The sequence below is a fragment of the Bubalus kerabau genome, chromosome 21 (assembly GCF_029407905.1).
Source record: "Bubalus kerabau isolate K-KA32 ecotype Philippines breed swamp buffalo chromosome 21, PCC_UOA_SB_1v2, whole genome shotgun sequence".
Lineage (NCBI taxonomy): Eukaryota > Metazoa > Chordata > Mammalia > Artiodactyla > Bovidae > Bubalus > Bubalus kerabau.
This window is the reverse complement of record NC_073644.1, coordinates 47,793,409-47,817,079: the sequence shown is the minus strand read 5'-3', so window position 1 is coordinate 47,817,079 and position 23,671 is coordinate 47,793,409. Positions and strand designations below refer to the sequence as shown.

At 42.1% G+C, this 23,671-nt stretch overlaps 1 protein-coding gene across 3 annotated transcripts in view; it reads right to left on the bottom strand.

The window, feature by feature from the left end:
* Window positions 1–23,671, bottom strand: part of SETBP1 (SET binding protein 1) — a 408,011-nt gene that overhangs the window by 25,636 nt on the left and 358,704 nt on the right. For all 3 annotated transcript variants that reach the window (XM_055559771.1, XM_055559773.1, XM_055559772.1), the window contains exon 5: window positions 3,402–3,572. In XM_055559771.1, the coding sequence (XP_055415746.1) occupies window positions 3,402–3,572 (171 nt within the window). The remainder of the gene's footprint in view (window positions 1–3,401; window positions 3,573–23,671) is intronic.

Genomic DNA, 23,671 nt, shown 5'->3' with positions numbered 1-23,671 from the left:
TTGTCTGGTTTTTCAAAATCATTCCATAGAAATGATGACCTATTGGAAAATAAGTTGATTTCTGTATACAGCCAGAAGTAATTTCTAAATTACCTTATTTATAGTGAAAGATGGTACTCTAAAGAAAACATTAAAGTGAGTTTTCTCATCGCACCCCACTCCAGTACTCTTGCCTGGGAAATCCCATGGATGGAGGAGCCTGGAAGGCTGCAGTCCATGGGCTCGCTGAGGGTCGGACACGACTGAGTGACTTCACTTTCACTTTTCACTTTCATGCACTGGAGAAGGAAATGGCAACCCACTCCAGTGTTCTTGCCTGGAGAATCCCAGGGACAGGGGAGCCTGGTGGGCTGCCATCTATGGGGTCACACAGAGTCGGACATGAATGAAGCGACTTAGCAGGAGCAGCAGCAGCAGTGTACAAGCACCGAACTGAATGAAATCAAACCCAGAAACTATTTATTAACTGCCTTCTGTATACTTGATTTTGGTTAAAGCATCCAATTATGAGTTTAACTCACTGTTCTCTAAAAAAATTAGAAGTCCATAATTAGGGAGAAAGAAGTCTGCCTCTGCTACTGTTGGGCCTATGACAGAAATGAGATTCTACTGGAAATCAGGCAGTAAATCAAGAAATTTGAATTCTAATCCAACTGCATGACCTCAGGCAAATTTCTGAATCTTGGAAGCATCAATGTCTTCACATGTGAAATGGGGCACTGGGCATGAGCCCAGGTTGTGCACCCCTAACTCTCTTAGATTTATGGGAAGACATTTGTCTGTGGGGAGTGGAATCTCAGGAAGGTCTGGTCTCCAGCACCTGCAGTAGGTCTTTAGCTTGTTTTCCCGTAAAGTTCCACTCAGCAGCCTAAGACCCGGAAATGGACCAAATCTGTGAAATTCTCGTGAGGCTCTCCTTTGAGCACTGCCAAAAATAAACAGCCTATTCCTGTATCCTGAAACAGGAGGGCTTTGGCTCAGTTCTTATTACCAGAAAGGCGGGTTTAAAAGTTTAATATCCACCTGTTTCTATGCCCGTTTGGCATATTTGTAAATTATTGAATGCAAATAGAGGAGGCGAGCCTGTAGAAGCTTGGGATCCCAAGAATGCATTCTCTCACTCAGCATGGAAAGAGTTCAGGAAAGGAAAACAGGGGATCACCTGTCTTTTGCCTCTGGGAAATACCTATTCTTGGCAAGCAAAGGCGGAAACACACAGGCTAATTTAAGGGAGGTGTCCAGAGCTTAACTGACAGAGTTCAATAAGCAGTTATCTGGATGGGTATGCATACTTTGGGCTTCCCAGGTGGCACTAGTGCTAAAGAAAACCCCTGCCAATGCAGGAGACGTAAGAGACATGGGTTCAGTCCCTGGGTTGGAGAGATCCCCTGGAGTGGAGCATGGCAACCCACTCCGGTATTCTTGCCTGGAGAATCACATGGACAGAGGAGCCTGGGGGGCTACAGTCCATGGGGTTGCAAAGAGTGGGACACAACTAAAGCAACTTAGCATGCACACACACACATGCAGACTCTGGCCCAAATCTTTTGCTCCAGCCAAGTGATGAATTCCTAGAGCTCCAGGCATGGCAGCATTGCCCACTTCTCTATCCACAGATGCCCTTCCACAAAGATACTGCAAGTCTCAGGGGCAGCTTCTTGCGCTTTTCTCTGTGATTCTCCCTACTAGAGGGAGAGCTATTCTCATAGCTGGCATCCTTTACCTGGCATTTCCTTCAAAAACTTTTCATTTCACACCTAGCAAGTGAAAGATGCTAATATTCTTGATCATATTGGAGAGATGATCCCATTTCTTCAAAGCAAGATTTCCCAAGTGGTGGTGAAGAGTACCATTTCCAAGAGATGTTAAGAACTATTCCCAGGAAAAAAAATGAGGTTGTGTGGTCAGGTAAGATGGTGAAACTCTGTGTCTCACCCTCCTGGAACTTCACGTGCACACTGGGCCAATTAAAGGCCTAGGAAAACCCTGCAGAAGGAAGCAGGTACAGAGTAGCATTCCTCACACTCATCTAAGTTTGCAAACATCTATCACAAAACACCTACTGATATTTTGTGAGATTCAACGTGGGAAATCATGCCAAATTCTTCTTTCTGTTATTTCAGTTGGCCTCCTTTCCTAATTACCAATGGTCTCAGTGAAAGAGGTGGGTATGGAGACAAGTTGAGTTCTCTATTTAAAACAATCTGCTGAATTAGAGGGCTTTTCTGGTGGCTCAGATGTTAAAGAATCTACCTGCAATGCGGGAGACCTGGGTTTGATCCCTGGGTTGGGAAGATCCCCTGGAGGAGGGCATGGTAACCCACTCCAGTATTCTTGCCTGGAGGAAGATGGGTTTAGAGTGAATATCAATAATGAGTGTCTTCTTGGGCTTCTAATCATAATAGGCATTTCTAAATACTGCAATATGCCTAAGATTTACCAGTACATCAATTCAACACATTTTATGGAATGTGCCATCATTCTGTGTGCCATGAAGACAGAAGAATCTAAATCATGGGTTCTATCTCTAAGGTACATACAATTCTGTCATGAGAGAAAAGTTAAAGAGAAGCATTTCTTATGCAGTCCAAATGCATGACAGAGATGCTGGACGCTATTGGTATTCAGAGAAGGTGTGACTTACTTGCTGGGCCTTGAAGATCTGAAGGACGTGAATAGGAATTAAGTAAGGCTGTCCTCAAGAAAGGTGTTAAGCCAAGCGCAAGGTCTTCCTTCCTGGCAGTAGGGATGAGTCTGGCATACTGGGGTTGATACAGGAGATGATGCGTGAAGTAATGGAAGGCAGAGCATAAGGGATGTCTGAGTAAGGAGCTTGTATTTTATAAACTGCTAGTGAGGAGCCAGGTGGCTATTGAGGAATTCATGACATCATGAGGCAGAATGAATTGAGCCTCAGGGAAGCGCTGATTATTATCTCCTAACCCTGGTGAGCACAGGAGGTAGTGAAATGCAGCGGTCGAGAGCATGTTTTTTGGACCTTAGTTGGAATCTTGACTGTCTCAAAGTTCCCGGGGCAAATTTCCTTACCCTTAGCTTCCTCTTCTGGAATGAAGATGCACGTATTTGTTCCAGAGAGCTCTTTTATGAGTTACATGAGATGACACATATAAGGTCCTTTATGCCGAGGCTAGTAATTACGAAGGCTTCAGTGATTAATACTGTTACTCACTGGCCTCTGCTTCTAGGTTCTGAGATGATCTCCTTCCTTTCTTAGACCTTCTCCCACTTGAAAAATCCAGTGCTGAAACCTTGCCCCTGCTCAGCATCTGCAGGAGGTTGGCTGAGCACAAAAGTTTTACCTGTATTCAGCAGCACATTCCCAGAGGGCTTCGCCACGCCCACTTTCCCTGGGGTAAATCCAAAGCATCTGAAGTGCTCACCTGCATCCGACGTTGCTGCCGATGCAGCAAGGAGAGATAACACTGGGGCAGGTGGGATCGCAACACTGTCCACCGTGGCTGGCTTCTTCCTGGTCATCACGGTGGACGCTGAGCTCTCGTTCTTACCATGCATTGCCGTTTGGTCCACTTTTAAGTGGGGACTTGGTATCCCTAAAAAAACAATGACCCCAAAGCCTACAGTCACTTTAAAGAAACAGGAAGACAGACAACATAAAAATCTGAAAATGACCCAAGGTCACATCATCAAATGATCTGAACTTTGGCTGCAAGAATGACATTTTAGAATGTTTAAAGAAAAAAAAATGAATTAGAAGCATGACTGGTTTTGATTTTGTGGCTGTCAGTGGTGACAACATTTGGGTGGGCTACCTGGAAGTAGGGGTCAGGGCACAGGTCTAATGGAGTTATCCATCGTGTACACTTTACCTTCCATGGGTCAAGAAGCCTGTTTTTTACAGAGGTTGTGGTATACACAGCATGGAGGGGAGAAGTGCACCCCATCCTAGCGAGGCTTCTCATCTCAGTCAGCTGAGGAGACAAGACTAAATGAAAAGGAAAAACTGGGCAACAAGTGTGGGCAGGTCTGCATGTTATTCATTCTAGGTGCCTGGGAGGAAGGGGTTAGTGTGGGAAGAAGTGGGGAAAGGCTTCCCAGAGCAGCATGGTTGAAGGAAAGGCATTCTTAGTGCTTAGGAGAATGTCTCCTAAGTCATGGCTGGGGAATGAAGATGATTCAGGCAAGAAGTCAGTCTTCTGGAGGCAGAAGATGCCCTGTGGGGACTGTTGTATAAATAGTCATTAGGTCAAGTGAGAGTTGTACTTGGGGGCCTTTGAGTGTCTGGTCATAATAGTCCCTTCTTTATGATGCTGAAAAGCCTGGGTAGGTTCTTATAAGGTGCCTGTGGATGGGCCTGGAAATTTACTACATGACACATTATAAGAACTATTCTGGAGCCTTGTTTCCTGAGCTCAAATCCAGGCCCTCTTACTTTTCAGCTGTGTGATCATGAGCAAGTTGCTTAACCTCTCCAAGCTTCAAGCTTCCTTAACTGTGCAGATGGGATGGAACCACATTCTCTCATAGGGGTGGTTTGGAGCGTCCATACGTCAATCAAAGTAAAGGCCTCAGAACAATGTCTGACACATAGTCCATGCTATGTGTTTCCTGTTATGATTATTGATTTCCTGTTATGATTATTGCTATTATTACTACTATCACTATTATAACTTGCTCCACAGGTCAAACTAAAACCAGCCAGCAAAGCCTCAGTTCTCCTACCTGACATGACCAGGGATTTCTGGGGACCTTCTACATCCCTAACTGCAAAAAAAAAAAAAAAAAAGAAAATCACTCTCCAACTCATCTAAGCCTAAGTTCAGAGACTGGAGGTATCTGAATCCATGTCAAAAGGTCATCTACTCAGAATTTCTTTATTTGTAGGCTACAGACCACTGATAGCAACAACAAGAAGTGGCAAATAGCAACAACAACAACAACAAATAGCAATTGTTGACCTTTTTTCCCATCCAACCAACTTGAGTGACACTGGTCCCTCCTAGACTGTCAACGTACCTCCATAGTGAGATCTGCCTACTTGGGCCTTAACAGCAGCCCTGTGAAGCATGTAGTGTAGAGATTACTATTTTCTTAATTTTATAGAAGAGGTCAACACATTTCTGGGATGTTAAGAGATAACTGACTAAACTCATCCAGCTCTTATTGTCAGAGCTGGAAGTTTTCAAGCAGCCAGATGCTAAACTCAGGGGTCATCTTGGTGCACTGGCCATCTTCCAACATCTGCCCATGACCCCGCCTACCAATAGCATGCTTCACACTGAGGACACAGAGGCCCTGTATCACACCTGGAAAAGGCATCTGTAACCACCTAAGGAAGAAATACTGACATTTTCATTTACCTTCTACTACCTAGATAGCATATTCAAAAGCAGAGACATTACTTTGCCAACAAAGGTCCATTTAGTCAAGGCTACGGTTTTTCCAGTAGTCATGTATGGATGTGAGAGTTGGACTGTGAAGAAAGCTGAGCACCGAAGAATTGATGCTTTTGAACTGTGGTGTTGGAGAAGACTCTTAAGAGTCCCATGGACTGCAAGGAGATCCAACCAGTCCATTCTAAAGGAGATCAGTCCTGGGTGTTCTTTGGAAGGAATGATACTAAAGCTGAAACTCCAGTACTTTGGCCACCTCATGCGAAGAGTTGACTCATTGGAAAAGATTCTGATGCTGGGAGGGATTGGGGGCAGGAGGAAAAGGGGATGACAGAGGATGAGATGGCTGGATGGCATAACCGACTCGATGGATGTGAGTTTGAGTGAACTCCGGGAGTTGGTGATGGACAGGAGGCCTGGCGTGCTGCAATTCATGGGGTCACAAAGAGGCGGACACGACTGAACGACTGAACTGAACTGAACTGACCTTCCTCCTACTCTCCACCCCAAACCTCTGAAGCTTCCACTTGAGGAGCTGTAAATAACAATACCATTTTTGTTTTTTGATTTCATATTTCATAGAGTTTTGACAGTGGGGGTGCACAAACATCAAGTTCTATGACAGAGAGACTGGAAGGCACAACCACCAAGAAATCAGGAAGTGCAACAATCAAGGAAATGACCCCTGGATGATGCCTGTTTGAAAATATGTAGGTGTGCAAGGGATAGGCAAGGTAAACACAGGCAATATATGTAAAATGCAAACAGAATCTTCTGCCAGGAGATACATCCAAATAGCTAACTGTGGTTATTCCGAGGAAGGAGAGCACAGGAAAGATTAGTGTGGGAGTTTTTACTTCTGCTCTTTAGCCTTCTTTAGTGTTAATACTTTTTAAACTACAAACATATTTTAAACTGTTTTTCCATTGAGAACATACACATAGTTTAGAAAGACCCTAGTGATCTATCAGAGTATGGTCATCAGAGTAGACTGACTGATGCACTTTGACTGTGGATGGCTAACAAATCTAGCAATGGGAGAGAAAGCCTAAGTTAGGAGAATCCCCCACAGTGGTACCCTGCGCCACCCTGGCCCTGTTCCCGTCAAACGGGCGCAAGCATCCTTGGCACAGTATACCTCTGGAACTTTAAGCTGCCAGAGGTCTGTTGGATTCTAGGTCCTCTCCCTGATCTGTCTGTCCTCTTTGTACCTGTGGACACAGGTGGGGCAGGTAGCTCTTTACTCAAATTATGACATGCACAAGGACTGAGCCATAAACAGGATTAGCAGGCAGATATTTAACTTTCATTTGGGAACACAGTGATTTTAAGCCATTTTGGTTGTACCCTTTTCAAACAGAGATTCACAATCCACATCATGCCATTAAAATGGATCTGATCACACCTCTCTTGGGTGTACTTTGCTACTCAAGTGTTTATATTACAGAATATGTTAAAAATAATAAAATGACACTTGGAACACTCTATAATTCAGATGGTCACTATTTAGCTATCTTGAAAGCCCTAGATAATTTAGGATTTTCTAGATTATAGTACTGTTTACTAATTGCCATCCAATGAATTTGAAAACAAATTGAAAACAAAACAAAAAAAATCCTGATGTTTTCTCAGACATATTCCAGTTTTGAAAGGACTAGGGAAATAATTCCAGAAGTAGTGTATGTGGGCAAGAATATTAGATAAACTGTAAACTAAGGCTGATATAACAGTACTAGCAATTCACAAACTCTGTCTAGGAGCAGAGGTCTCAGGAAACTGGAATGGGTGACTTCTCCTTGGGAGAGAGCATTGGACAGGCTGGCCACTGGAAGTCTTGACTTCCCTTCATTCCGGGTGGCAGCTGATGCTGCCATGGAGAGGTACCCAAAGGACCAGACAAATGGGAAACATTTCAGAACCAGTTCTCACAAATGCTAGGTGACAGCAGAATGGTGGGGTATTTGGCAAATTCCTTTCCAGCATGAGTCTGGCTGTTCTCTCCAAGGGAGGAAGATTTTTGAGGCTGGAGATCAGTCATGAAGAAAGCCAGATTCAGCACTGTCCTGACTAGACCACTGAGGTGTGGCCCTGCTGCTTATACTGGGGCATGAGGAAAGGCAATGAATGATGGCTTTGATCTGGGAAAGGATTACTCTGTCAAATTCAGACAGCAGACTGTACGAAGATGGTAGATGTGTTCAGAGGAGCCCCAAACCCCAACACAGGACAAACTGTACTAAGGCTTGCCTATCTGGAGGCCAGTACATTTTTAAAGGAGGAAATAACAATGCTAATAACCTCGTGGATCCAACATCTGTTCATAATTAAGAGAGATGAGCCAAAGAGAAATAAAAAAAGTTAAATGAAAACATTCTACTATAATCTGTTGACCTTGATTGATAAATTTTCTAAAAAAGTCTTTGAAACTGTGCATAGCCTATCGAGGGATAGTCACTCATTTTCAAAGGTAATTTCTCATAGATCACTTATCCTCTTAAACCTCTACCTGCACACTGTGTTTGCATTAGAGACTTGATTTATGGATTCCAGCTCCTCTGATGCAGAAGCTGACTTCCTGTTGCCTTGGTTACTTGGAGCTCAGTTCAAGGTTAAAGTACTCCCAAATCAGAATCTGTGGCAGACGCTGCATCTAGAGGCCAGGTTATTGACTGCCCCAGGATGCGGAAAGGTCAGAGACCAAAGCATTGTTTACTGCCTTAAGGGTGAGTCAATATTGAGTCAATAGCTTCGATATCTTGATTCTGTTTCTTCCGAAGTAGTAGTTGCTGTTCAATTACCTCTTCCCCAGGTTGCTCAAGGTTACAGGGGTCATGCAGGAAAAGCAGGGTCTAACAGTGGCTGATTTTCCCAGGATCCCTGTAATGAGCTTTGTGACCTTGGATAATAAAAACCAGCCTCACCATAGAGTAATTTGTATGTCGCTCAGGTTTATAAAGTTAGTTATCTACTCATCTCATGTTCTCTATGGGGAAACAAACAAATCTTTGTGGGACAGTTACTATTTACTCCTCTTTTCTAGAAGAGAAAATGGGGGTTCAAGGAAGTGAGATTACTCATTTAAAATCACACCGCTGGTAAGAAGTAGTAAAAACTAGATCTTAACTCCTGGCTGAGTCCTCATTTCATACTTTCTTTAAAAGTGCTGATAGAATCATCATCCAGGGATCATATGTAATTCATTTTGTAAAATCTACTACAGAAAGCAATATATCTGTAAAACAGCATGCGATTAATATAAACTTAATTAATTTTTTAATTCTAAGATTTGCAAATGCAGATGTTTCCTGTAGACAAAACTCAGAATGGCATAGTGAGAAGCTGACACCACTGGGGTGGTTAGTTCCTTCCATCATCTTTTTGATCCTTTCACAGTAGAATGTAGGACTTGGCATGGACTGAGAGGCATGTTTTGATGAACAGTCAGTGGCTTTTAATCTTTCAAGGAGCAATGATATGCATTATGCCATTTGCCCCTTGCAGCATCCCTATGTATGGATGACAAGAGTCAGAGGGTGAAACTCCAGATTCACAAATAAGAAAACCAAGGCAAAGATGACCAGGTGAGTGCCCAAGCTCACATATCACATGTGCAGGAAAAAGCAGAGCTGAAATCCAGGCCTCTTGACTCAATTCAAAGTTCTTTTCTGTTCCCTAACACATTGACTTTTGGGTAAACCAGTATGTATTTTTCACAAGAGGAAACTCATCCTGATAACTTGATTTTAATTCCTTTTCTCATATGCTGGTTGTCTGTATGAATTCTCCCATTTCTCTTTTATTCTTGTTTGCAAATGAACTTCAGTCATGGTAGATAAGGGGATACACGTTATGGAATAAAGTGAATTAAGAAATAGATGGATTTGGAAAATAATGTACTTCTGTGCCAGAGTCAATAAAAATGTTATTTTTGTTGCATCATCTTATTCATTAACTCAGCAAGTATTTACTGAACATCTACCATACCAAGGATGTGACACTGGTCAAAACAGTTGAAGCCCCTAAGTTTTCTAAGAATTACATTCTAATTACCTCTGCATAGCACAAAGGTAGCTGTTACTTTTTATAAGAGTTCTGAAGTATCCTAAAGGGCCTCTTTAATCATCAAAAAATCAGAACTTTTGCGACCCATACAGAATCTTTGGGTAAATTTGTAAAAGCTACGACACCTAGGTGGAGATCCCCAAGGGCCCAGATCTTAGCAAAGAGAGGGTATGATTGTAAACATTCGAATAAAGCATGACTTCCTGTGCGGCGTGCACCCCTCTCGCTGTTCATGGTTTGTAGAGGAGCATGGGCTGCTTCTTGGCGCCCTTTTCTCCTCGAGCCTACACACTGCGAACAACCTGCTCAATTGCTGGTGATGCCCTATCAACATGTGTTTTGTGTCAAATGAATTTTACTTCATTTCAGGATCTCGAGAGATGAAGTTCAGCCAAGGTCACTTGTAAGTAGGATGCTATTCAGTGAGCCTGGAGTCAGTCATTTTAAAATCAGCAGTTATTTGAGTGCTGCATAGCACAACTCAGAAGATGTGATCTCTGTCTTCGCAAAGAAAGTTGAGTTAAGTAGAGAGTGGGATAAAACAGAAACACTTACAAAACTGATAAACCAAGTGAGATAGGAAGCCAAAGGAGTCCTCCATGAATTAGGAGGAAAATGAGACCTCAGTGGGATCTGATGTGGTCTTGTGTTCACTCATATATTAATTCAACATTCATTAAGAGCCTGTAAGTGCCAGGTACCTTTAAGTACAGGGAACAAGAACCTTCTCTGAATGGGGCAAACCTGTCCATGCAGGAAGACAGATACAAGCACAAAAAGCCCAGTCTTGAATAATAAGTAGAATTCAACAACTAAAAGTAGAGAGAAGGCCTGCCAGGACTGGGAAATGACAAGAACAAAAGCAGAAATAACAATCCTTCTTTGTGAAACTGAGACAAGAGTGCTTGGGCTGAGTTGTAAAAACCAAATACTAAAACATATGTTTGGAAAGGTAGTTGGGAAAAATTAAACCCACATCTTGTGGTTAGGTAGAGTTAGTTTTTCCCTTCCACATATATGTCTTATCATCTTGGAGAGACTTCTACAATAGGATTTATCTCCTATTACATAATTATTTGTTCATTGCTCTGACAATTCTTGTAAGTAACTGCAAAATCTAAAAGTCAGGAACCATGTCTAACTTTATTTTGATTTCCCAGCACTTAGCTTGATGGGTATTAGATACTCAAAAGTGTTGGATGGACGAATGGACAAATGGAATATACATTTCTCCTTCTAGGCCCAAACCTTCTGGGGAAGCTGCTCTAATTATTTCTGTTCACACATGGTCTTCTAACCTAAAACTCCTTTTTCAGCACAATGCAGAATACAGGTGAAGAACACATTCTCTGGGGGTAAGATACCTGCATTACTAGCTGTGTGATTTGGGGCAATTCATGTCATCTCTCTGTGTTCAGTTTCCTCATCTGTCTAAACGAGGTTACTGATGATTAAAGAAGTTTATATATTGTAGTAGAAAATAATGCCCCTCTTTTTAATTCCTAGAACCTGTGAATGTGCTATGTATCATGGCAAGTGGGAATTAAGGTTGTATTAATTCTGTTAATTAATCAGCTGACCTTAATATCTGGAGAATATCCTTGATAACGAGACGGTCAAAATGTAGTCAAAAGTTTAAGTTCATTTAAATAAAAGGAGGTAGAAGAGTCAGAGAAAGAGATGTGGTGATGGAAGTAGGGTAAGGGGGCAGCTAAGTTGCTGGCTTTGAAGATGGAGGAGGAGGGATATGAGTTAACCCTCCCCAGTAATCCCCAATCTTTCTGACACCAGGGACCGGTTTTGTGGAAGACAATTTTTCCATGGATGGGGGTGGGGGCGGTGGGGATGGTCAGGCAGTAATATGAGCAATGGGGAGAAAGGAAAGTGACAGATGAAGCTTTGCTTGCTTGCTTCCCACTCTCCTCCTGGTGTGCAGCTGGGGTTCCTAACAGGCTGTGGTTGGGTACGGGTCCATGGCCCAGGGATTGGAGACCCCTCAGTTAAGGAATGCAAGTTGCCTCAAGAAGGTTGGAAAAAGCAAGAACATAGATTCTTTCCTATAGTTTGCAGAAAGGAAGTCAATACTTTGATTTTAGCTCGGTGAGACTTCTTTGGGACTTCTGACCTCTTATACTGTAATATAATACATTTGTGTTGGTTAAGCTACCAAGTTTGTGGAAATTTGTTATACCAGTAACAGAAATATTAACACATACAAAACCATTTATTATGGTGCCTAGATATAGTAAGCACTCAACTGTGTTAACTATTATTACTCAGCACTACAGTCTTAGTACTAATTGTTTCATTTTAAACTTATTTCATATGTTCAAGTCATGTGTATCCTCTGCATGCTTAATCACTCAGTTGTGTCCAGCTCTTTGGGACCCCATGGACTATAGCTGCCAGGCTCCTCTGTCCATGGGATTCTCCAGGCAAGAATACTGGAGTGGGTTGCCATTTCCTCCTCTAGGGGATCTTCTCAATTCAAGGATTGAACCTGTGTCTCAGTTTCCTCTTGGTCAGAATCTATTCTAGCTCTACTCTTCTAAGTTGTCCAGATTCAGAGAAACCGCTAACAATCTGATTTGTTCTTGCTTCTCTTAATTTTGAAGTGAAGAAATGGGCTGAGAAGAGAATATTTTGTCTATTAGAACTTCAAAGAGATATTTTATTAAAGACTCCTTTATGCAGTAAATTCTAATGCTGTAGAAGCCAGTCTATCCTAATCCTACAGTGAAAAAGTCACATCAGATGAAAGGTATTTTCTAGATGTGCCCAATGATATCAGAATGGAAATACAGCAAACATCACAAATGCAAAGAGGAGACATCTTGAGTTAGAAGTTTGTAATCTTTCTGCATCTTAGACATCAGAACCTCTTCTTAGGAAAAAAACATAGACATGGACACACACACACACACGACACATTTTGAGCTCAAGGTTCAAAGATACTTTTAGGTTCAGGTTAGTATCCTGGCCTACCTAAGTCAATTCCTGTGTACACACACACACACACACACCCCAGAAGGACTAAGCACAGATAGATGTAACCAAACAGAATGCTGATAAAACTGCCCAATGCTTAAAAAAAAAAGGTATAGTCAAGTGGTACCTGTTTCTCTGAAAAATATAACACAGGGATTTTCAAAAGATACTAGCAAAGGAAGGATGCCTACAGGTCATTAAAACAATTTAGTAGCACATTGCACCAAGTATGGGGTTTTGTTACATCCTTGATGATCAGGTAGGTTAGGAATTTGCAACTGATGCACATAAAGCAGACTTCATCAATAGATGAGCACCAAGAAGCTTCAGTAAAGGAAAATCAAGGCAGTTTAGAGTTGGAAAGGAACTAGTCCAGTCCTTCCTGGGAAACTGAGGCCCCAGAAAGGGATGTATCTTGCTTTGCCCAGTGGCACACAGGGAGGATGGCAGGGCCATTACTCTGACCCCAGCTTTATTTTTTGACTGTCTCAGGCCAGTGTGTTGGCTTTCTGTTACATGGGTTGCAATCTGAGGCTTCACAGAAGCAGTCTTCTTGCTCTCCTGGTACATGCTTATTATTCTACACTCTACAGGGAAACTTTCAAACAGACCAAGCCAACAATGGCAATTGTGATACAAGCTGTAAGGCCACTGGCTCTGGGGGATTCTTCCCTACTCTCCTTAATGTGAAGTTGTTAATATAAGCATCTTTTGTAGTATATTCCTTTTTACCTTTAGAACACAGAGTTGCAGAGAACATCTGCATGGCAATACAGATCTTGATGCTAACTGGGTCACCTGATTTGCATTTTGATTACTGCTTATTTAGAAGCCACATTGAGAAAAGAGCTTGATATCAGGAGCTTAAATGCATGTGTGTCTATAAATATATGTATAAATAGATAAATGCATACTTGCTGGTTTGTGAAAGATCAGTCGAATATGTACTCATTCTCAAGAACCCATCTGTAGGAGTCTGGCCATGTATGGATGTTAGGATTATAAATGTGGTTACAGAATCTAATTACTCTCAGTGAGATATCACCCACTGTATGCACACACTGTGTCACTAGAGAAGTCAGTTCAGCATACAGCCCCCTTAAGTAGTCTTAGCTTTATGTGTGAGAAAGTTGCATTGTTTTAACAGTTTGAGTGTGGCTTTCTTCAAACCACCTACTTTGTTCCACTATTTGAAATCATCCTATAAAATGGAAACACACTGTGACTGTGTAGGCACACACATATAGACACAGAATGTGTACCAGAAAAGCTCTCTTTTTTGCAATAGAAGAGAAAAAAAAAATCACAGAAACTCAGACCCATCATTAGATAGATCTCCTAATCTTTATCTCTAGTAGTTCAGTCAGACGAGCTAATACCATGATGATGGCTTTGAAATCTCTTAGGAATTGGATGAGGAGAAGTGATAGTGATGAACTCCCAGCTAATAAACACAGAGTGCTTATTTCAGCAGAATGATCAATTTCTAGATGTCCTGAGGCTTGTCTGATACAGTTGATTTACTCATCCTTACTTACCTCACTAATAAAGCCAAAGTCTACCATCAGATTACAGAGGTGCCTAGAATTTCTTAAAGGGGCAGAAGAAAGCTAAGGTAAAAGTCACCATATCCCTCTGAGCATCCTTCCCCAACCACAGCCCTTGAAATCCCAGCTGCTGCCTTCACTGGTACTCGCCACTCAATAGACTTTGGGCTAGTACAGTAATACAATTAATTTGTTATCTTGTTAGTGGAAATTTAATGCAATGATCTAAAAGAAATCTTACATATTGTGATAAACTTTAGTGCCGCCGGGCGGCTCCCCTTGCATTGGGCTCATTTCACTTCTCATCCATTATGTAAATGAGATTTGGAAATAGTTGAGTTTCACTAATGTAGCTCAGCTCTGATGGATTGGAGAGAGTCAGTCCTACTGAAACTAATGAGGTTAAATGCATCTCAACATTTCTTTCTACTTGGTTGATTATGCAAGCTCTATTCAATAAATGGGCTGCAGTGCATCTTTTTTCAACCATCCTCTAAGGAAATTTCACCATTGCCAGACCCCAGAGTAGCCCCAAATACGTTTTGTTTGTATAATGCCTGTGTTGTTTCCAACACTGCATGGTGCACAAACAGAGCTAATGGATGATATGCCATTATATAATTTAAGATATAAGGGGAGTATTTTAAAAGTTAGAGCATCTGAGGAAGACTTTCAGTCATACAGAGAAGAGTGAAGGGAAATTTCCAGAAGTGGATGATGGAGATGAAAAGTGCTTGGTAGGACTTGAGATCAGAGAAGTAAATAGTCACTGGCAGAGTATGGAACTGGAAAGAGACTATTGCATTTGATTCAAAGAGTCACAAGTCATCAGTCCAGTTATTCAGGGCCTAGTCTTAAGACAAAGATAAAAAAGAAGGACTTTTGCACTCTAGATTTCATTTTAAAGGCCAAAAAGTAGTAGTTCTACAGTTTGGAGGCTTGATGCTTTACACACACACACACACACACACACACACACACATGCTAAGGAATAAGCGTTTCAGGAGAAGCAGCTCAAACTCTCCAGGGTCATGGAATCATGGGGGAGGTGAGGATGAGTTGCTAAATATCAAAAATATCCAGACAATTATTTTGTCTTTATTTAAAAAGTGGGGATGGGTTAAGTGAAAAGAACTTTAACCTTCATGATAGCCCTCTCAGGTAGTTGGTTTATTAAAAAACAATTTTTTTTAAATAAGAAAACTGAAGCTTTGAGAAGTTACATAACTTGAACAAGGTCCTATACCTAGTTAAGTGACAGAGCTGGGAATTAAATCCTGGGTCTTCTGGATTTAAAGTTACAGCTTATCTACCCCCTCAAAACTCCTTTCCCAGTAGCAGTGTGTTTCTTAATTACTGGTAGTACATTTGGATTCTGATTCTCCCACCCAGAATGTTTCTATTTCTATGTCCTGGCATAAAGACTAGTGCAGAGAATGAGCTCAGAATGAGCCAGCCAGGAATGAGAAGAGGAAATGCTGGTTATTTACAAGGTGATAAGGATGGAGGCCACCAGATGTTTGACTGAAAGCCTGGAGACCTAGAGGAGAGATTGCTGGTCAAATAATCACTGCATCTTTGCCATCCGAATTAACTACCAATTCTCTGAAACGTGGGACCCCCAACAAGAAAGTTTGTCAACTCCTCAATATTCAACTTGATATCACATTTTCAACAACTTACTGGTGGGTGGCAATAAGGAAGAAATTTTGCATTTCTTTCTTGCATTAATTTATTCAGCAAAAGTTTCACTGCCCATCAGGAACACAGCCATTCTGGGTCCTTTTGGGGACTGTTAAAATACGGGTCCAGTTTTGGGGTATTCAAATATTTAGTTGAAGACACAAGATGCAGTAATAAGAAATTTGAATAAAAATAACGATCTCCCCTGAGCTGAAAAGACTACCAATATTACCTTCTTTTGCACCTGGGGCATGCCAGAGATTTACTGGGGAGATTTTAACAACTAGCATATACTGTAGAATAATAGTTTAAAATGGAACTTATTAACTATATAACTCATATACAAACATAAATAATTTATCTAGCTGATTAAGAATATGAATTTATATTAATATAGATACCATAATAAAGGTAACAAAAAAACCAGTATGATAAAAGAAAAGTAGCATTTCAAAGTAGATAAAAGGGTGTGTTCTGAGCCCACATTCCCTAAATTCACAGCACAGGGATATAAGTTACTGGTGTGTCTTGAGTTGGGCAACTTATTTCACCTCTTAGTGCTTCTATATTCTTGTTAATAGTGGAATTAATAATAGTACCTATCCTCTAGGCTTACATATGAGAATACAAAGATAAATCTCTATCCTCAAAGTACTAGAGGTAAATACATAAATACTAATTCTCAATATTCTGTAATAAGGACAACGGGGTCAGGCATAAGAGCCAAGGGCATGAGCAACTTTCCTGTTAGGGAGGGAGGAACATCACTGAGGAGGTGATCCTTTACTTGGGTCCTGAACAATTTAGAAGTACTGGCTCAAAGGGGATGAGAGGAAGGAAGGGCAGCAGGTGCAAAGGCATGAAGCATAAAATAGAATGGCATGTTTAGCAAAAAGCAAGAATTTCTGTGTGGCTACAATATAGACTCTAAGGCAGGTGGGTGAAGACAGGGCCCTAGGTCAGGCTGGGAATAATGCTAGGAATTTGGGTCTCCTTGTGGATAATGTGTTGTGTGCTTGGTCACTCAGTCATGCCTGACTCTTTGTGACCCCATGGACTGCAGCACGCCAGGCTCCTCTGTCCATGGAGATTCTCCAGGCAAGAATACTGGAGTGGGTTGCCATGCCCTCTTCCAGGGGATCGTCCCAACCCAGGGATCAAACCCAAGTCTCCTGCATTGCAGGAGGATTCTTTACCATCTGAACTACCAGGGGGTAATGAGGCGACACAAATATTTCCATGTAGACACATAGACACCCAGCCTTGGAAAAGAGATCGTTTGCTCTCTACAGGTACAACTGTGATTAAAGGGGACAAAAGCTGCTCCCAGTAGATTTCTGAGAAGAGAGCCAACTCGAGATAAGGTTTCTACACTAAGGGTAGAAATTCGCCCTTTGATCCTGGATGCTTAACCAGTGTGTTCTAGTGTTCACAATTCCTACTTGCCCTCCCTGTTTCCTTTTTCCTTCCTCAACCTTTATTGGGCAAATTTACATTAGAAGTTCTCTTTGAAGCACTATAGGGCAAATGCTGATGAATAAGCTATGGGTCTTGCCCTGAAGACACTCAAAGCCTTGTTCAAATAATATGTTTTATAAATCAAATTGTTTTGTTCATTTGGATAGCTCACTGTCCAGTGGAAGCTGGTTCAGTTCAGTTTCAGTCATGTCCAACTCTTTGAGACCCCATGGACTGCAATACGCCAGGCTTCCCTGGCCATCACCAAATCCAGGAGCCTACTCAAACGCATGTCCATTGCATCAGTGATGCCATCCAACCATCTCATTCTCCGTCATCCCGTTCTCCTCCCACCTTCAATCTTTCCCAGCATCAGGGGCTTTTCAAATGAGTCAGTTTTTCTCATCAGGTGGCCAAAGTATTGGAGTTTCAGCTTCAACATCAGTCCTTCCAACGAATATTCAGGACTGATTTCTTTTAGGATGGACTGGTTGGATCTCCTTGCTGTCCAAGGGACTCTCAAGAATCTTCTCCAACACCACAGTTCAAAAGCATTAATTCTTCGGAGCTCAGCTTTCTTTATAGTCCAATTCTCACATCCATATATGACTACTGGAAAAACCATAACTTTGACTAGATGGAACTTTGTTGGCAAAGTAATGTCTCTGCTTTTTAATAAGCTGTCTAGTTTGGTCATAACTTTCCTTCCAAGGAGCAAGCGTCTTTTAATTCCATGGCTGCAATCACCATCTGCAGTGATTTTGGAGCCCCCTAAAATAAAGTCTGTCACTGTTTCCACTGTTTCCCCATCTATTTGCCACAAAGTGATGGGACCAGATGCCATGATCTTAGTTTTCTGAATGTTGAGCTTTAAGCCAACTTTTTCACTCTCCTCTTTCACTTTCATCAAGAGGCTTTTTAGTTCCTCTTCACTTTCTGCCATAAGGGTGGTGTCATCTGCATATCTGAGGTTATTGATATTTCTCTTGGCAATCTTGATTCCAGCTTGTGCTTCACCCAGACCGGCATTTCCCATGATGTACTCTGCATATAAGTTAAGTAAGCAGGGTGACAATATACAGCCTTGATGTACTCCTTTCCTGATTTGGAACCAGTCTCTTGTTCCATGTCCAGTTCTAACTGTTGTTTCTTGACCTGCATACCGATTACTCAGCTGGAGGTGTGGGCCTTTAGAAAGTTATATGTTTTCAAGATAGCAAGTCCCCATTTAAAGTATGTGTTCTACAAGTGTGGATCTGTATATCTCTGAACTGAGGTTTTCACTTTTTCTTCCTCCTGTCTTCATGGGCTGGTATTTGATTGTAGCTTTTGGAAGACTTCATTCTTAGTACAAAATCTCCTATTGATGTTCAGTCTCAGATTATTAAAGATGCTTTGACACAGGCTAGAAAATAGGGTTGAGGAGAGAAGAGGAAATAACTGAACAGCAACGACTGCTAGTGGACATTCTACCAGCATCAGAGGATAGCTATGCAGAGAGAAACCACAATGGCAACTTAACCAGGAGAGCGGAGATGCCAGAAGAAGGCATGTGATCCCTTTCCTAAAAAAGCAAGTATACTGCAGCTTTAAATCCTGACATTCTAACGACTTGCTACAAATGATAGGCACTGTTGTTGTTATTGTTGTGTAATCGCTAAGTCAGGTGTGACTGTTTTGGAACCTCATGAACTGTAGCCCACCAGGCTCCTCTGTCCATGGGACTTCCCAGGCAAGAATACTGGAGTGGATTGTCATTTCCTGCTCCAAAGGATCTTCCTGACTCAGGGATCGAACCTGCATCTCCTGCATTGGCAGGCGGATTCTTTACCACTGAGTCACCAGGGAAGCCCAATAGGGCCTGTAGGCCTGAACTAAATTCTTTTTACTAAATTCAAATTTCATGGCCTGTTTATTTTGTAAACTGAAGTCAGTCCAGCAATTCATAAATACCATTGGATTGATGTGTGCTGGGAATATTCATGCATATATTCATTTGTCCATTTGTTTAACAAATATCTATTGAGCATCTATAATGAAGAATGAGTTTTAGCAGATCTTGGCAAAAATGCTATTGCCACACAGCAGAAAGATGGTCAAGAATCAGCATAAAAAGTAAGAAAGGGTGTGATGCCTATTATCCTAACCAAAGACAAGTCACACAAATTGAATCTCTGACCACTAAGAAAGAGCACTAGTGGACACGGGGATGAGCTCAGCACAGAAACACCTCACAGTTATGGATGCATACGCAGTAAAGAATGGGCCTCAACGCACTCAGGTTTTCTGGAATACTTTGCACACTGCCCCAGTAACTCATTTAGAATCCTGCTGGACAGCAGTGTCTCCATACAGTCACTTCATATGTTCACTTCAGGGTCTATGGTCACGAACGAATGCTGCTGGGCAGAGGGAGGGCCAAAGCAGCTCAAGATGGCGATTCCAGTCTTACTTATCCTCAGCTCTATGACTTGGGCACGACACTTCTTTTTGTCCTGAGTGTCTTTATGGTCTCTGATTCCTTGTGTTTCTGCATCTCGAGTAGATAGAAGAGTCTCTGCTGATCTTAAACAGGAGGAAAGTCACTTAGCCATCATAAGGAAGATCTGCGAGTCAAAAGCACTTCTATTTTTGAGAAGACAACAGAGATCTCAGTTCTATCAGATAAACCAAATAAAATGCAAGTTATTGGACCTGCAAGGCCTGGGAAACCCAGTTAGGTCTAAGCTCCTCTGGGTGTTTCTGTCACGTGTCCTGCTCACAGGGTTGGTGCCTCATGGTGAAAGTGGTATGCCACTTTTTAATGAGGTCCTTTTGGTTACTTCTGGAAGGATTATTCTTGGTTGAAGATCAAACAATCTAAAACTCCCCACAACCCAATGAAATATCGACAGGTAGTATTAACTATATCTTATATATGAGGAAAACAAGGCTCAGAGATGCTAAGAAACATATTCAGGGTCTCACAAAATTAAAGCAGGAATTTGAACCCAAGTCTCTGCGTCAGGTCCTTTCCCTTAAACAGCCTTCCTGTCCCATGCTTATGAGAAATATAAACAGTTACTTCAACATCTGGACTCTAAGATGTAGACAGAAGGACTGAGAGGTTTTCTTTAAGTAAAGTTTTAGGAAAAGAACTTTTGTGAGCAAATGGCGAACTTCTCAAGTTTTTCTAGTTAGCCCTGGGTATAAGCAGATAATAGTCTAGTATAAGATTAAGAAGTTGTGGAACTTTTTGAAAAAAAAAACTTCAGATGGAATGTGCAATGAGGCTACAACTGTGGACAATCTCCATGAGCTCAGAGCTGAAAAAACAGCTTTCATGTTTGACTTAGGCTTTCCTAAGAAAGAAAAGGAAGCCGGAAACCAGGATTCGGGGAGCAAATGGAATTGCTAAGAGATGCCAATAAAGCAAATTCAAGACTTTACAAAAGGTTAAAAATAATTCCCTGACTGTATTTCTCAAACTTGGAAATTATTACATTTCCCAACTAATAAAACTGACAATAAAACATTATTTTTTCAACCTTGGTTATGTAACAAGTAGAATGTGTTTATTTTTATATGCACCAATTTAAAAATAATTGAAGTTATCTGAGGGCATCCCTTTGTCAAGCCAGGAATTTGCTTGAAGGACATCCAGCATAAAGGGTGAGTGAGGTTGAGGCTCGGGCAGGTAGAAGTTCTCTCTCCCCAGTGGTCTTAGTAAAAGGCTTGCCTCTTGTTAAAGAGGATTGGAGATGGCAAAACAGTCTTCCAGTGTTCATTTTAACATCTTCTATCAGGAGGCCATATTTTCCTTCTCACTTCTGAACTCGGGCCCAGGGTTAGTTCCTGCTTATTCCTTTCAGGGTAAACTCAAGCAGCAGGTAACATCCCTTATTCAGAACTTCCACTTCTCTGGCCTTGCAGAGAGTACCACACCTATACCACAGCTCTGCAGACCTTGCTCATGCTCAGTGGAACACTTGGTTATATGATATTTCAAACTCATAGAATCAATCAGATATATCTTCAATCACCATTCAGCTTTGGGCAAACTGATCTAGACCTTAGATTCCTTGTGACTAAAGTAGAACTAAAATGAGGAATTTGTTCAGGCTGAAATGAAGTAAATATCTATCAAGTATCTACCAGAATGCCTGCCTCCTAACAGGCATGCTGCTATTATCATTACTATTATTACAATTCATAGTGATCTTGACTTTCCAATAAGATAATTAGTAAGTTGAGAAAAGAGTTTGTGTCTTATATTTTTCATATTTCCAACAGTGTCCACTTGGCAAAGAGCTAATAAGAGATCAAGAGATTGACCAATACATGTTGAATAGAACTGCATCTGCTTGTAAAGAGTTTGAGACAGTCTTACACAAAATCATATCACTGATACCACTACTTGAAGTAGAAACCAAGATGGTGTTTTCCCCAGGCTCCATAAGAAACATTCTACAATTCTATGAATATTATTAATAAGAAGATATAACTTTTGTGACAGAAATAAGTTATTTATTATTCCATTTCAAGAAAGTAAAACAGACAGAAGGAGGTGTCAAATACTATGAGAGCAAAAGATGTTCGAGGAAAACTACTCAAAGTCTGTCCGAACCACAGAATAACCAGCCTGGAAAGATCGTTCCATTAATGAGGAAACAATGGCTCCCAGTAAACAACTGCATATTGTTGGTGAAGCTATCCCAACCTTCCCTATTGTTGGTGAAGCTATCCCAACCTTCTCTATTGTTGGAGAAGCTATCCCACCTGCTGCTCTGCACTCTGGACCTCTTCCCTAGTCAGTAAGGGCAGCCAGGCCCTCCCTTTTGTTTATGTGTCCAGGTACATGACTTCCAAGTTTCTTTGCTTATTTTGTCAAATGACTGTGAAGATCCCATTAGGGGATGTGATGAAATAACATGGGGATGAAATGGGGATGTCAGATCACTTTTGCTTTTGAAAGTAACTTCAAAAGAGGAAAAGAAAACAAAACCACTAGTAACAGTAGAAGAGATTAGACTATGGTCTGGTCTTTGAAAGGAGAGAAATAGATGTGTCTACTAGCAACAAGGCAGAATTTGGCCACCATACTGCCACCAGTAGGAAACCATGCCTCAGGCCCCAAAATCACTCCTTCCTGGAAATGGTCCCTTCCTTCTGAGGGAATTCACAGATGCCAACCCACAAGGGTCTTAAGTGTTGTTCACTGTGGGCACAAAACTGGAGTTTCAGGTTTCTGAAGCTGCAAGGGGTCCTCCAGAAGAGGAGGCTGGGACCACCAATGGGGTCCCCTTTGCAGATCCCTCAGTTTTACCCTGGAGAAGGCAATGGCACCCCACTCCAGTACTCTTGCCTGGAAAATCCCATGGATGGAGGAGCCTGGTGCGCTGCAGTCCATGGGGTCGCGAAGAGTCGGACACGACTGAGCGACTTCACTTTCACTTTTCACTTTCATGCATTGGAGAAGGAAATGGCAACCCACTCCAGTGTTCTTGCCTGGAGAATCCCAGGGACGGGGGAGCCTGGTGGGCTGCCGTCTATGGGGTCACACAGAGTTGGACACGACTGATGTGACTTAGCAGCAGCAGCAGCAGTTTTACCCTCTGTGGCTATATTTCCTGGAGGGTGGTGTCCGGGAGAGGTGTGCTGCAGGCCCGAGGTTGGCATTTCTCCTTCTCTTCCTCTTTCTGAGAAAGGGTGCCAGGCCCAGGGTTGTCTTTGTGGGTGTCCCTGCTCATCCTTTTCTCCCATCTCTCAGAAGCAGGGAGTCCTGACTAGTCATGGTCAGCTGAGAGTCCTTTTATCTCCACGTTAAGCCCCCATATTTAGCTGTTTTTATATGGAAGTCTCCATTGGCTGGGCCAGGTCTAGTGGTCACTTGTGAGGAAACAAAGGAAGAGAAAAAAAAGGCTGATGATGGCAGCTTTTGGAGGTGGGTATAGTAATTCCAACAGAGAAGGGGGGAACGAAAAGATGGCATTTCCACGCAGCCGTGAAACAAGGTGGAGGAATCCTTCCTCTCCTTGGACAATAAAGGCTCCTGCTAATTTTAACCAGAGTCAGCTCTGAAAAACCTGCAGTTGACTGTGAGTCAGCGGCCCTCCAGGGAATAGGAGGTGGGGAAGTGCATGCGTGCGTCTGTGTGTGTGTGTGTGTGTGCGGTGAGCACGCACACCAGTGTATATAATCTCACAGTGCCCAGAGCCCTGGAGATCCTGGAACACTTCAGTAGCACAGGCCAGATTCATTAAAAAGCCTGGCTACAGGCCAGCAGTTAAAATTGAAGCAGCATATTTATTGCATTTTGTTCAAATAAATCTGAAAACGTGTGAATCATATTCCTTGGAGAGATTGGGAGAAGAAGTAAACAACATCAGGCTAATACTTACAAGCCGTGGCGGAGAGAGAACAAAGATCCAGAAGGTTTCTCGCTCCAGGAACTCTGGGAGCTGCTCATCCACCCTTCCTAGGTGGGAACTGGGGGCCACACTCTCCTGCCACTTTGCCCCCCTGGCCCGATGTTGGCTTTGGCGTCCCTTTCGGGCAGGTGGCTTTGCCCTCTGCCCGGGT